Here is a 16,219-nt window from a genome sequence, read left to right on the forward strand (position 1 = left end):
AGTGCTGTGAAGGACCGATTACTCCCATGGAAGTTAAAGAGGTGCTGGCTGAGTGCGCCGGGGAAAAGTCGCCAGGGCTGGATGGTCTGCCCTATGAGTTTTGTCGTTGTATGCCGGATTCATTCGGGGATATACTGGCAGGCGTCTATACAAAGTGGCAGCAGAATGGGAGGATTCCCAGTTCTGTGAGCTGGGGAGTGGTGACGCTGGTCTAGAAAGATCTGAGCAAGGGGGATAGTATTAGCAATTACAGGCCCATAACTCTACTTAATGTAGAGTTAAAGATTTTGGCCAAGGTGTTAGCGAAAATGTTGACGGTTGTCGTGGAGAAACTTGTAGGGAAGACACAGACATGTGCGATCCCAGGTAGGTCAATCCAGGATAATCTTCACCTTATCCGCTACACCTTAGACAGGATTGGGAAATTAGCCGGTAAAGGTAGGGCAATGATCCATTTAGACCAAAGTAAAGCATTTGATAGGGTAGACCATTGGTACCTAGTGGCGGTCCTTGAAGCGGCTGGACTGGGCCCGGGCTTTGGCAGGTGGATCTCTGCTATGTATAGCGGCATCAAGTCCACAGTCCAGATAAATGGTTACCTGATGGAACTGTTTTCGATCAAGCGCTCAGTTCGTCAAGGGTGTCCCTTGTCTCTGCTTCTGTACGGCTTGCGTCTTGGCACCTGGAAGAGCAAGTCGATATCGTCCAGTGTTGTGGGTCACTGGACAGATGGTCCTATTAAGTTACTTTGAGTGTGGTTTGGTTCAGACTCTCAGAAGGTTGAAGAATTGGAGTGAGATGGCAGACAATGCAGAGGCCGTAGTATGTAGTTCTGTCCTTGAAAGAAAGGGCGGAGGTGGTACAGGTGTTTATTGCATCTGTAATCATTTACCACCTGACCGTTGTCCCTTGTCCCGATTCGTGGCTAAACAAGTTGGAACGACTCCTTTTCCCCTTTTTGTGGAAGGGAGGAAAGCCACTTGTAAGGCAGTCCATTTGCTGCCAGGAACCGTTGAAGGGTGGGCTAGAAATGCTTTGGCTAATGATGTGCAGACATGCGTTGAGGCTAAGACATCTGTGGCGCCACCTGGAAGGTGATAAGGTGTGGAGACCACTCGCAGACTCCACAGACATAAAAAGATGGAATCCAACTTTATGGCAGAAGGAGTGCCGACAGGCACTCTCACTGATCCACAAGATGGGCAAGGCCAGCAGCGGGAATACCACCTCGGTGTTCTATAGAGTGCTGGTAGAGGCTAAAGATGATGATGACCTAGGAGGGGCTCTGGGATTTGATGAGAACCAACTTGCCAACCTGTTTAAAAAGACTTTCAGGCCAGGGTACTTGGACAATTACCAAATATCCCTGACCTAGCAGTACTACAGGAACACTTTACCTGTTCGCGATAAGTTATCTAGGCACAGAATGTCAGTGCCACCAACATGTCCAAGATATGGGCTGGACGATGAAACCGTCCAGCACACTTTTGTACAATGTTGGGAGCTGTCAAGCTTGATAAGTTACGTAGAACACGTATTGTCGCATCTGGGACGAGTACAGCTGTCAGCTGGATCTATAATAAAGATGGTACCGCCAACTGGACTCTCAAACGAAGGTGAGGCATGTTTTTACTGTACAGTGGTAGTATTGAAAGAGTGCGTATGGCGAACTAGAATGGAAGGTTTTGTGACAGGGTCCTTCGTCTCTGGCCCGAGATTGATAACCTATTTCAGATACCATCTGAAGAGCAAGATGGGGTTAGAGAGGAAGACCCTGCCGCAGAGAGCGTATGAGAAACGTTGGAAGGATGTAATAAGAAAGGTGGGTGTCAGTAACCCAGCTTAATCATCAATGAAGGAAAAAAAAATAGTTGCCGGGTCTTACAGGCTGCTGGGTATATAGTTTGAACTTGTTTGATTTATCTTTTCTTAAAAAAAAAGGATACCAGGAAAGTCATTAAATTTTTAATATTCATTTGAACTCATCTTAACATTTTTGCATTTGTTTCATCCTGTAATGTCCCATCTGTGTATTGATTGTATAATCATAATAAAGAATCTATCTCTAGCAGACGAGGTGTCCAGTACTGAAGAGTGGCAGAAATAGTCCGAAACCAGGTCTAGTCAACTGGTCCTGCAGCTAGGGTTAACCAGCTAGAGATGTCCTCTTGGGGTTAAAAAATCGTAGTCGAGTCTGTTTGAACAAACAGCCATGTTGAAGTGGCTTTGAATATTACTTGTCAGTACAACTACTGTGTTGATCTATTAGAGAGATTTTAGAACTAGCATTTTTGCTTAGTCATTGCTGTACCTATGAAATCATTCACTACAGACTTGACATTAGTAAAATTTATCCAAGATAGGTATCCCAAACAACTCTCAGAATTACAAAAACAAATTCATTTTGGTATCTGTCAACAACTGTTGGATTTCTATGGTAACATAGAAAGAAATTGTGGAAAGAAATTGTGACTAGTGATGATGCATATAAGTGTGTTACAAATAATTAATTTGACTCACCTATGTGAGAGAGAGAGAGAGAGAGAGAGAGAGAGAGAGAGAGAGAGAGAGAGAGAGAGAGAGAGAGAGAGAGAGAGAGAGAGAGAGAGAGAGAGAGAGAGAGAAACACACACACACACACACCACTGATTTCCACATATATTTGTTCATAGAGAGACAATAGTTCAACTGGTGGCAATAATTATTAGAGAAACTGTAGCATCTTTTTTATTTGAGCATTCTTAAAATCCGATAATGATATTTTACATTAAATTCTCTTCAAAAATTATTCTTATATAATTTCACTTTTTGTGAGGAAGAAATCATATTACATTTGTATGAATATGTTAAACAGATACATAATTAGAGTTACAACTGAAAATTGGTTATACTTAAAAGAATATTGAATAAAGTTATCTCTTGCATACTTTTTAATACAGTACTACTTAGAGAACTAACCTGGAAAGTATACCCGTAAACATTAAAATTAAACAGATACAAATTTTGGTTAAAGAACTTAAGTAATATTAATGATTTTGCAAGTAACTTTTGAATTAGAATTTAGAAACAGATTATTTCCCTAACATTTCTTTTCATACATAAGACTATCAAAATAAGAAAAAGCTTACACGCATTTAATTAACTAAAAACAAATTAAGAAAGAACCCCTCTAGCCATGAAAAAAAAAATCATTCATAGATTCAATATATACATGTTAAGACTATACTGAAAACTACATAGATAATTTGATCATAACAATTAGTGCTTGATGTAAAACGATAATCTGGAGTCATAATTTAACAAAAGTTTCAATATTTTAGAGAAATTATAAATCTTCAAACACGATTTACACATGAATAAAAAAAATTTTTTAAACTTTATTCCAATATTCTAGTAATTTTAAATTAATTGGCTTTTGACTAAACAACTATTAATCATTATTTCATTTAAAATAAATACCGTAAAATAATTAAAATGACAATTAAAAAAAAAAAAAATTCTACCACATAGCATTTTAGTATATTTAAATGTAAGGGTGCAATTACTGAAATTAATTTTAGACTACAAAAAGAATTTATACTTACATGAATCTGCAATAAGAAAATGTGCATTTAATTTTAAAAAACAAATACCCTCTTTTAGTAGTATCATAACTCTGTTTTGGTATTCTTTTTGTTACTAATTACTTCATCTTCAACTGTAGTTAATCTCACATAATCTTTAATGTCTTCTGTGTAAGAATGTTTTTGTAAGTATTTGTTTGCTATTAAAATATTTTCAGGGTCATTGTTTGTTTGGACTTGAGACTGTTTTTCAAGAATGTTGTAATTTTCTTTGGATTTATACTCAAATTCTTCAGAAAGCAAATTCTTATCAAATTCTTTGTTTTGTACTTCTTTACTATCATCCCCATTTTGTAGATCACTCTTTACAGATTTATCAACACTAGGGTGCGTGCCTTCCTTTAGTGTCACTAACCAAAGGTCATCAGAACTAACTTCATTTGGTTTCTTTTTACAATTATCATTATCAAATAATTTATCACCTTCCTGAGGATTTTCTCTAAATGTAGAATGTAATTCTTTCTCTTCTTTCCAATTTTTATCATTATCAATTGCATCACTTTGTAGCTGTACTTCTTTGACAATAATAAGTTCAAAAGCTAATTGATCAAGTAAGTTTTTATCCTCATCACTTAAATTTCCTGAATCAAAATAAGCAGCCTCTAAAATCTTTGCAAGAGCCCTCAAATATGGACCCTGCTGTTCAAGTTGAGGGAAATTTGTATGGTCTCTCAAAAATGTAACTAAATCAACATAAATCTGATTCAATTTTGGTTCATTTTTTGCTGGATTAATTTTAGAGAGATGCTGAAAATAAAATACTAGCTGTTTTGTACCATCTGGAAGCAAATTAAGTTGAATTGGCTCAAAAGTCATATCATAAGGTGATGATGAAACATCATTGAAAATTTTTATGCTAATCTCCATGTTAACATTATCAGAACCAACCTTAATAAAATAGCCTCCAGACCCATCTCTAATCGACACTTTTTTTTTGTTGTAAGTCACTCTGTTCATGGTTGGTTGATACAAGAAACTAGCAGAAGTTGCTGGTGTTTGAACAGGTTTCATGAACTGAAATGTCTTTTTTTGTTTATTAGAACCTAAAGTTGATGTTTCTTTTTGGTAATCTTCAGTAGGTAGCTTGCTCTGGGGAGCTGAAAATAGTATGAATGAATATCAGTTACACACAGGTATATTTATACTTCTATATTATGAATTATATTGATATAAAAAACCCCCAAAAAAACAACTCCTCTATTATGTATGCATGTGTGTTTATATATATACACACACATTACACACATGCATACATATAAACATACATATTGTTGCTATTATGCAAAAGTGTCATAGGTCCAAAATGTTGCTTTTTCAGAAAAAAATATAGTTGAACCATTCCATTTCTTTTTACTTTAGCAAAAGTTTCAGCTTAACAATAATACTTTGTTGGGTGCATAAAATCTTAACTCCATTTTCAGTAAGAAATATTTTTGTAAAACTGTCGTATGTGGGACTTACTACACTTTTGAAAAATGCTAAACTATTGCACTACACTTTGACAATTTTCATATCTTGGCATCTGAAACAGCTGGAGATATGATAGTTTGACCAAAAGAACTGGCTATTGCAAGCAGAATTAAATATTGAAAAAAAAGCAAGCATTTGGCTAAATTTGGACATAGCAATGATATATATATAAACATAAGACTTATACTGTACAGTGTAACCACCCTACTTTTCTTCCTGGTCAACCTATGTGTCCTATTTTCATGACCTCTTTACCTTTCTCCTTGTTGGCCCTTAATTTGGATATTGTATGGGATTGAGGAAATTGTAATTTATTGAATAAACTCTATGCTACCTGGCAAGCATTTGTGCAGATGCTGGCAGAAGTACCACAACAACTGCTTTCTCACTGTCACTGTCAAGTACACAATTTTAGAGCTGCTACCATCAATGTTGGCATAAAGAAAGGAAGGTCTAGTGAGATTATTGAAATATTGGAGTGTTGCCATGTCGATGTGTGTGGTGTAGAAGAAGTAAAATGGAGGGGAGCCTCTGCTAAATTTCTCACGAATAAGAAACAGAGGTTCAAATTCTTCTGGGTAGGTAGAAGTGATGGAGTGGGTGGTGTAGAGGTACTCTTAGCAAAAAAGTAGGTAGATAAGGTAATTGATGTAGTCAGAGTATTATTAAATTTATAGATAAATTAACAGTTACATTTATCTCTGCCTATGCTCCACAGTCTGGGCAGGCTAATAACCAGGACCAATTTTACAAGGTCCTTCTGCAGACTACCTCAACGATAAATGACAGAGACTAGGTTATTGTGACTGGTAACTTTAATGGACATGTTGGGCAGCATTCCCATGGATTTCATGGTGGTTATGACTTTGGCCCAAAGAATGAGGAGGGAACAAGGCTACTGGAGTTCTATGATGCAAATGATCTCATTATATCTGCAACACTAGCTTCAGAAAGCCAGCCAGCCAGCCACCTAATCACTTATCAGTCTGGAGGGCACATAAGCCAGATTGATTACCTCCTCACCAGGTAACAAGATAGGCAGATGCTTGCAAATGCGAAGTTTTTCCCAGATGAAGAGTGTACAATCCAACATAGGTTACTAGTTAGTGACTACAGAATAAGAGATAGAAAGGCTCGGAGACATAAATCATTCTGGAAAAGAAGATTATGGAAGCTCAAAAATACAGCAAACCAACAGAAATTTAGAGATATTCTAATGGAAGCCAATGACAAAAGAGAGGAGGAGGTGGGGACATATAGTTTAGAGGACAATCAGATGTTCCTGTGGGAAGATCTACTGAAGGCCACAGACCAGATCTGTGGCTGGTGCAAAGTCCCAGCTAGGCTGAGGGTGACATAGTGGTGGAACAAAGAGGTAGACAGTGCTATAAAAGCAAAAAGACAGGCCTGGAAAGACTGGAAAACAGTGGAAGCAGAGAATTATATCAGGTAATCAGAAGGGAAGCTACATGACAGGTTTACATAAGCGAAAGGAATAGCAGACGGTAAGAGATTTGTTATGGTCTACAGCATGAGGATCAAAGGAATGAGGTGTTCAGGATTGCAAAGCAGTGTATAAGAGAGAATAGAGATGTGGTGGGTGAGAAATGTGTGTGAATAGATAATGGCATATTTGCAGTTATTGACTCAGAGAAAGGTTATTAAAAGTGGAAAATGCATGGGAGGAGGAGAATCTTTCAAATAGCAGTATGATAGATAAGGCAATTAAAGATATGAAGACAAGGGAAGCCCCTGGACCATCAGGAATCACTGTTAAGTTGATTAAAATATCTGTCAGTGTAGGATACAGCCTAGTTGCTTATACATATGTCAATCAGGTTATTCAGAAAGATGGTATAGAAGTATCATAGCTGCTACAAAGGTAAAGGCCTTAGATACAAACAACTACAAAGGCATCAAACTGCTGGATCACATCATGAAAGTTAAAGAGAGAGTTGTAGCTCAATTGATTAGGAATAGAATTAAACTAGATGAGATGTAGTTTGGTTTTTGTACATGGGAATCTAGCGCATGAGTAGGGGTTCACCAGAGTTCAGTTTGCAGTCCACTCTTACTCCTAATAGCTCTTCAGGCCATAACAAAGGAATTCAGAACTGGATGTCTGTGGAAACTACTTTATGCTGATGACCTCACTCTTACTTGTAGAGTGTGTAGCAAAATTGGAGAAGAAATTCCAGGTGTAGAAGCAAAACCTAGAATCAAAGGACCTTAAAGTTAACCTAGTAAAGACCAAAGTTGTTGTCTGCAAGAAAGCAGATAAGACTCTTCCTGTCAGGTAAATGGCCCTGCTCAATATGTAGGCAAGGATTTGGAAGTAATTCTATTTGCTGCACCCAGTGTAAACTATGGACACATAAGTGGTGCAGTGGAACCACAGGTAGATTAACAGATAAAGTTGTCTTTGTGTGTGGCAGATGTGCAGGAACAATAAGCACTAAGGGCACTCAAATGTCCAGGAGGCTCTCTTGAAATTGTAGATAGTTTCTGTTACCTAGGTGACCAAATTAGCAATTGTGGTGGATGCTCTGAAAGTATTGTTTCTAGAATAAGAATAGGATGAAGGAAGTTCAGAGCTGTTACCTCTGTTGGTGATAAAAGGACTCTCTCAGAGTGAAAGGTAGATTGTATGTTTCTGTATGAACAGCTATATTCCATGATAGTGAGACATGGGCTTTGAATGCAGAAGACATGTATAGATTAGAGAGAAATGAAGGCAGTTTTCTCCATTGGATGTGCAACATCAATGTGCATGTATGTCAATTGCAGATGTGTTGAGAGAAAAGTTGGGCATAAGAGGAATCAAATGCAGAATGCAAGAGAGAAGACTACATTGGTTTGGACATGTGATGCATATGAACAAAGACAGCTGAAAGTGGATGATGCTTGTGGAAGAGGGAGACCCAGGAAGACATGAGATGAGGTAGTGAGGACTGATCTCAGGATGTCAGGTTTCATGGAGGAAATGACAACAGACTGAGATGTTTGGCAATATGAGGTTTGTGAGAAAACCTGACCATGTCAGCAAAACTGAGTTTTAGAATCGCTGTGTGTTCTACCCACATGTAACAATATAACTTTTCACACACCCTACACCAACAAACCAAACTATATCTCTTCTCTTTCATGCACTATACTTATCTCTCACTCCTCAATCATCCTCACTGCATCATTGCTATCCTGTACCCGCTCTATAAACCCAGGTTTGCACCAGTCACTGCATTACTCACCCCAACACTCTGTGCATCCATGTGAAGTCTCTACTCCTTACTCTTTTTTGGCAATAACCTGCCACTTATATTGTGACTTCTGTACCTTGAGAGTATGCCCTGGCACTTTCCCCCTTCTAGCTCTCTCTCTTCCTTTATCCAAGTATTCTATTTATCTATTATCTATATACCCAAGTTTTCACCATTCATTACATTCTCCACCCCCACACTTTGTGCATCCATATGAAGTCTCTTCTCTCTACTCATACTTCTTTGGCACATATCTTGCCACTTATGACTTCTGTACCTTGAGGTAAGTCTCTCTCTTCCTTTACTCCACCCTCCCATTATATTCTGATCCCCATTCCTTTTGAGTATGGCCTGACACTTCAACATCATCTTTCTCCTGCTCTCTCTTACTCTTCCCTCATGTAACTCCTCTACAGCAAGACACCTATTTCTGTCTCTCTGTCATAGTCATACCTTTCATCATCTGGTACAAGACTGCCTCCTTCAATGTCCCCTTTTAAAGGATCTTTATCTTGCAAGTTACTTGCTGGCACCACATAAAAAGCATCCAGTTCACACCGCAAAGTGGTTGACATTTGGAAGGGTATCCAGCAGTAAAAACCCATACCAAAACTGACCTCACTTGAGTTGGTGCCATGTAAAAAGCACTCAGCCCACTCTGTAGGGTGGTTGGTGTTAGGAAGGGCATCCAGCCATAAAAAAACATGTCAAAACAAGCACAGAAGTCTTGTACAGTCTTCTGCCTGGCCAGCTCTTGTGAACTGTCCAACCCATGCCAGCATGGAAAGCAGACATTAGACAATGATGATAACAATGTTATTCATTAATTCCACCACATTTTAAAACTGGGATGACACATGTAAGTCCTAACCCTTACAACCATATGCTCCTCCAGAATTGCCAATTTCAAAAAGCTAAAAGATACTAAATAAAAATGAAAAGTGCCAAAAAAAAAAAAGGACTTAAGAAAAAATCCAAATAAAGTGGTGTAAAAATCAAAAGATATACATTAAAGATTTCAGTATAACTTATTCATGAAGTTCATATGGTCTCTCCACATCAGAATTTGCTAACTTGGAGAAATGTTCAAATGAATTTTTTCCCTGTCAAATACAATGACTCTTCAATCCAGAAAGAAAGTGTGACTGAAATTTGTTTTCATCATCATTTTTAAAGCATTTCCATTGAAAATTAATTTTTGTCAGACTCTGAATATTCATTAAAATGCTTTGCAGAGTCTATTATTATTGGTTTGAGATATTCTCTTACACTAAAATAACTCACCGATTATCACCCTCCCCCATCATCATTTAATGTCCATTGTCCATGCTGGCATGGGTTGGACAGTTTGACTGGGCTGGCATGCTGGAAGGCTGCACCAGACTCCAGTCTAATTTGGCATGGTTTTCTACAGCTGGATGCCCTTCCTAATGCCAACCACTCCAAGAATATATAAAAGCACCCAGTTGTGTGACACTGGGGTGCATTTACATGCCAATTTGTGTGACACTGGTATCTGCCACGACTGCGATTTTGCTTGGCTTGATGGGTCTTCTTCTCAAGCACGACATAATGACAAAGGTCTTTGTCATTGCCTCTGTGAAGCCCAATGCTCAAAAGAAACTCAGCCACTTTGCCTCCAAGAGGCCCAACGTTCAAATGATGTTCTTTATGTGTCACCAGCATGGGTATACTTGGCTTCACAGGTCCTCTCCAGCACAGCACATCACCAAAGGTCTCAGTCACCAGTCATTGCCTCAGTAAAGCTCAAACTTCAAAGATCATGCTTCACCACCTCGTCCCACGTCTTCCTGGATCTACCTCCACAGTTAGAGACTGGCACTTCCTTACACAGACGCCCTTGTCCATATGCATCACATGACCATACCAGAGCAGTCGTCTCTTTTGCACACCACATCTGATTCCTCTTATACCTAACCTTTCTTTCAAGATGTTTACACTCTGTTGAACATGCACACTGACATTGCACATCCAGCAAAGCATACTGGCTTCATTTCTTTCAAGCCTACACATGTCCTCGGCTGTCATAACCCATGTTTCAATGCCATGCAACATGGCTGTTCATACACATGCGTCATACAGTCTGCCTTTTACTCTGAGCATGAGGCCCTTTGTCAGCAGCAGAGGTAAGAGCTCTCTGAACTTTGCCCAGCCTAATCTTATTCTCACAGCTACACTCTCAGAGCATCCACCTCCATTATTAACTTGGTCACCTCGATAACAGAAGCTATCTACTATCTCTAGCTTGCCCCCTGGCAGATAATGGAGTCTATTTTCTGTACATTTTCAGCGTTTATTGTACCTGTGCACCTTCCACATACAAAAGTTAGTTTCCCTGTTAAGCTTCCTCTGATATTGCTGCACCTTTTTATGTGTCCAGAGCTTACACTGAGCACATCCTATGGAGTTTCTACCTACACTTTTTCTACAGATTGAGCAAGGCCATCTACCTGAAGTAATTTGTGATTTGTCTGCCTTCCTATGATTTTGGTTTTTGCTATTACCCTTTGATTCTAGACCCTGCTTCCATATCTGGAATTTCTTCTCTAGTTCAAGTAGTGATTCAATTATAAGAACAAAGTCATCATCAGAGAGGATCTCCCAGGGGTAGCCAGTCTTGAATTCCTCTGTTATTGCCTGGAGGACTATGATGAACAAAAGGGGCTGAGCACAAATCCTTGGTGAACCCCTACTGGTATCCTGGATTCTTTGCTGTACTCATTACCCACTGTCACCTTACTGGTAGTGTTCCTGTACAAGGCATGTATGGCACTCACCAATCATTTGTCTATCCATAGTTTCCCTACATAAGGGATCAGAGGACTCTATCAAAAGCATTCTCCAAGTCAACAAAAGCCAAGTACAGAAGTTTATCTTTGGTTAGATATTGCTTCTGCAGTTGCCTTACCAGAAATATAAGCATCAGTGGTGCTTCTACTTGGCACAAAACCAAATTGTATCTCATCTAGACTAACTCTGTCCCTAATTAGCTGTGCGATGACTCTCTTCACAACTTTCATCACCTGATCCAACAATTTGATACCTCTGTAATTATTTCTATCTGAGGCATCACCTTTACCTTTGTAGCAGTTAACTATGGTGCTGCTATACCAGTCACTGGGTATGACTCCTTCATGAACCACCTGATTTACAATACAAGTGACTAAATCATAACCCACAACACCAGGTATTTTAAGCATCTCAGCGATGATTCCTGATGGACTGGGGGCGTTTCTTGTCTTCAAATCCTTAATTGTTTTATCTACCAGGGTATTGTCAATTTGGGTAGCTTGGTCCTTCAATTGGGTCAACATTTGGCAGACTCTCCCCCTCCCATTCATTCTCCATGTTCAAAATTGCATCTCCAAGCCTCTTTCTTTGCAGACTCATTAAAAGCAAGTGTACCATCATCCATGTGGACACATTTCTCTCCTATAACATCACAATTTTCTCTCACACACTGTCTTGCAATCCAAAATACTTCAGTTCTTTGGTCCTCATGATGCTGAATATAGGCAAACTTCTTTTCTACTTCTCCCTTGGCTAGATATACCTGTCTCCTAGCTTCCCTTCTGGTTGTCTGATACAGTTTCCTGCTGCCTCCACTCTTCCAGGCCTTCCCAGCTTGTTTCTTTGCTCTAATGGCCCTGTCTACAGTATTGTTCCACCACCATGTTACCCTAGGTCTGGAAGGGACTTTGCACCAGCTACAGATTTGGTCTGTGGCACGCAGCAATTCTCAGTTGCCTTTTATGTCACAAGTTTCTCAATTAGGATGTCCCTAAATCTCTAACCATATGAAGGTCCTTATGCTTCCAAATCCTTCTTTTCCAGATTGGTCTGATTCTTGGCATCTTTCTGGCCTGCAGTCTAAAGATGCTAATGACTAGTCTATGATGTGGGGTACATTCTTTACCAGTGAGGGTCTCTGTATTTAAGAGCAACTTTGCATTCCAATGGCTGGCTTCCTGAAGTTGGTGTTGCAGATCAATAGGTTATTTGCAAGACAGAACTCCAGTATCTTTGTTCCTTCTTCGTTTCAGGAACCAAGGAAGATACCAGGCTGCTGTCCAACATACCCATTGAAATCCCCAGTCATGCAGATGAGATCATTGTCACTCATCTTTGAGGCAGCCTGTAGAAGAATATCATAAAAGTGGTCCTTCTGTTCATTTAGTAGGCTTGCTTGTGGGGCATAGGCAGATATAATTGTAGCTATACTATTCTGCAAGACTAGCCTGAGCTTAAGTACTCTTTTGCACACTTTGACTACCTCTATGAACTTATCTACCCATTTCTCTGCAAGAAGTATGCCCACACCACCTACTCTGTTACTGCTACTATCCCAGAAGATTTTAAACCTATGTGTCTTGCCTGTGAGGAACCTAGCTGAAGCTCCTCTCCACCTTACCTCTTGGATGCAATATACATCAACATGTCTCTGTTCAAGTATCTCTACAATCTTGTTAAACCTACATTTCAATGTGCCTACATTTACAGTGCCAACTTTGAAAACTGGGAAAGGGATGTGGGAAGGAACATGAAATGTTATTCTTCCATTTCTTGTTTCTATGATTGTTTGATAAGACATGTCATGTCATAACAGTTGCTCTTGCTTTCAACCTGTCATCATTCAAACGTATTAAAATTGTTGCCTCTACTGGGGATGAGAGTAAGGTAAGCACTGTAAATATAAACGTTAAATATGCCAATGTTAAATTAAGTAAATGGGCTGCTATTTGGTTGGGTTAGTCCATTATATATATATACCGTATTTTCCGTACTATAAGGCGCACCTAAAAACCTTCAAAAATCTCAAAAGCCGACGGTGCGCCTTATATGTGGACCAATATTGAGCCACAACAGGTCTCGAAACTACGGTAAGCAGCCGCCGACTTAATTTTCCCTCGTAGAAGAAGCGTGCGGTGCATTCTGGGATATATGACTGTGTGAGGCGTGCCGTTTCATTTCCATTTGTGTGTTTATGTAGAGACCCCAAAATGGCTCCTATTAAGAGACACGCCTACGACGCAGAGTTTAAACTCAAGGCGATCAGTCACGCAGTAGAACACGGGAATAGAGCAGCAGCGAGAGAATTTAACATTAATGAATCAATGGTGCGGAAGTGGAGGAAGCAACAAGATGACCTGAGCCAAGTAAAGAAGACTAAAAAGAGTTTCCGAGGGAACAAAGCGAGATGGCCACAAACTCGAACAGTGGGTTGTTGAACAGAGAGCAGCAGGTAGAAGTGTCAGTACAATCACTATTTGAATGAAGGCAACAGCGCTAGCAAGCGAACTTAACATTAATGAATTTAAAGGCAGTCCTTCTTGGTGCTTTCGGTTTATGAAAAGATGTAATCTCTCCATTCGCACACGAACTAGTTTCACAGCAACTGCCAAAAGACTACCAAGAAAAGCTGGTCACTTTTCGCGCATATTGCAAAAACAAGATTACTGAAAAAAAGATCCGGCCAGAGCACATCATCAACATGGACGAGGTTCCACTCACCTTTGATATTCCTGTGAACCGCACAGTGGAAAAAACGGGAGCATGTATGGTAAATGTTCGCACCACAGGAAATGAGAAGTCATCCTTCACTGTAGTTCTCGCTTGCCAAGCTAATGGCCAGAAACTTCCACCCATGGTTATTTTCAAGAGGAAGACCTTGCCAAAAGAAAACTTTCCAGCCGGTGTCGTCATCAAAGCTAATTCAAAGGGATGGATGGATGAGGAAAAGATGAGCGAGTGGTTGAGAGAAATTTACGTGAAGAGACCGGGTGGCTTTTTTCACACAGCTCCGTCCCTTTTGATCTACGACTCCATGCGCTCCCATATCACAAATGGTGTCAAAAACATGTGAAGCACACGAATTCAATACTCGCCGTCATTCCAGGTGGATTGACAAAAGAACTCCAGCCACTAGATATTGGTGTCAACAGGGCATTCAAAGCTAGACTGCGAACTGCGTGGGAACAGTGGATGACAGAAGGCGAACACACTTTTACCAAGACAGGGAGACAGCACCGAACGACACACGCCACTATCTGCCAATGGATCATAAATGCCTGGGCTGATATATCAGTCTCAACTGTGGTCCGAGCTTTCAGGAAGGCAGGAATTGTCACTGAACTGCTAGACAACATCAGCGACACTGACTCGATTAATGATGACTTCAACGAGACAGAGCCCGTATTCGCCCAACTGTTTAATTCGGACACTGAAGAAGAAGAATTCGAGGGATTCGTGAATGAGGAATAACTTAATAAAGTGAGCTTTATATGTTTATTTTGTGTGTTGTGTTGTGTGACATTAACGTTTGAGCAACGTTAAGTTATTGATATTTTTTATTGCTTTGCACTATTTCGAGTGTTACTATATTGTGATTGCACTAACGTTTGATTTACTGTAACAGCATCAGACTGTTTTTTACGTGTTTATTGAATCGAGGAAAAGTTCCCCTCCACTATGTGATCTAAATGTTGCACTACATGTTATACCTTGCTGTTGTTAAAAAATAAACAAAATACCACGTCACTGACTTTACCTCGGGGAAAATAATAAAACAGCTGTTTATTCATTTTGGGAGTGAACGGAGTTGTCAGAACGCTGGTTTGTAATCTATTAATAAAGTTTGACTGACCTATCCAACTGTTTTGTTGACATTCCTTTCAGCACAGCTCCATCTAATGGATGCATAACGTAACCCCAGCCTCTACTGTAGCGTCTATTCTATGCGCCTTATAATGCGGTGCGTCTTATATATGGACAAAGTTTTAAAATAGGCCATTCATTGAAGGTGCGCTTTATAATCCGGTGCGCCTTATAGTGTGGAAAATACGGTATATATATTTGTTAAAGAGGACAACAAATGCTAAGGCGAGACAAATGTCTCAAGTCATATACGTTATTATTATTAGAAAAATTTAAAGTCTCACAGCAGTTTCTGGGATATTTTCCCTATTTGTCTCTGATGACAGAATATCCCATATTTTGGGATATCCCAGAAACAGCTGTAAGACTTAAAATTTTTCTAATAACATATATGACTCTTGATGTTTGTCTCGCCATAGTGTTTGTTGTCCTCTTTAACAAATATATATCCACTATATCGGAAATCTACATTAGTTCCATAACTCCTGTCTCAGCTATCAGCTTAGAGTCCTGGTAATCCATTACAGCACCTACCCAGTGTACCTAGTCATTTAGATCACCTGTGAAACTTGAAATGGTTGTATTGTACTAATACTTGACATCCTGTTACTTATTTTCACTTTATTCACCTTACTTCAAGCTGTGCAGATAATAATGGACTGACTTGGTACCTCAATCTAAGTACCTAATTCAACTAAATCTTATTTATATATATATATATATGTGTGTGTGTGTGTGTGTGTAAAGAGAGAGAGAGAGAGAGAGAGAGAGAGAGAAGAAGGGTGAGAGGAAGATTGTTTGGAAGGGAGGGAGGGTGGGATGGAGGTATGTGGGTCTTCTGGTGCAGAAGTGAGTCAGAGCCCTGTGGGAGTTTTCGGTATAAAGGAAAATATTACCAGTATAATAGAAGGGACTACCAGTATAAGAGATTACTGGTATAAGAGAAGGGATTTCCAGTACTGGTGGTGGGAAAGGGTGGGTGCATCATGGATAAGAAATGGAAGAAATGGTTAGCTCTGCCCCAAGAAAATCAAAATAGCAGCAAAGTGCAATAGTTCACTATTGCAAAGAATGATAGAAACACATGAGAATTATGTCAACTATTTAAAGGGGTACAATTCTAGAAGTTATTAGAGCTTAGCGGCCGGCCATATTGCGTTATGATATGATGGTGTCAAATAGCAGAGCAAGATG

The 16,219-nt window shown here is 39.5% G+C and overlaps 1 protein-coding gene across 2 annotated transcripts in view; it reads right to left on the reverse strand.

Annotated features, from left to right (window-relative positions):
• Positions 1–2,711: 2,711 nt before the first annotated feature.
• LOC115210263 (ER degradation-enhancing alpha-mannosidase-like protein 3) overlaps positions 2,712–16,219 on the reverse strand; it is a 413,751-nt gene continuing 400,243 nt past the window's right edge. For both annotated transcript variants that reach the window (XM_036501986.1, XM_029779124.2), the window contains exon 22: positions 2,712–4,720. In XM_036501986.1, coding sequence (XP_036357879.1) covers positions 3,648–4,720 — 1,073 coding nt within the window. In that variant the 3' untranslated portion in view covers positions 2,712–3,647. The remainder of the gene's footprint in view (positions 4,721–16,219) is intronic.

The sequence above is a fragment of the Octopus sinensis genome, linkage group LG1, assembly GCF_006345805.1.
Source record: "Octopus sinensis linkage group LG1, ASM634580v1, whole genome shotgun sequence".
NCBI classification, from domain to species: Eukaryota; Metazoa; Mollusca; class Cephalopoda; order Octopoda; family Octopodidae; genus Octopus; species Octopus sinensis.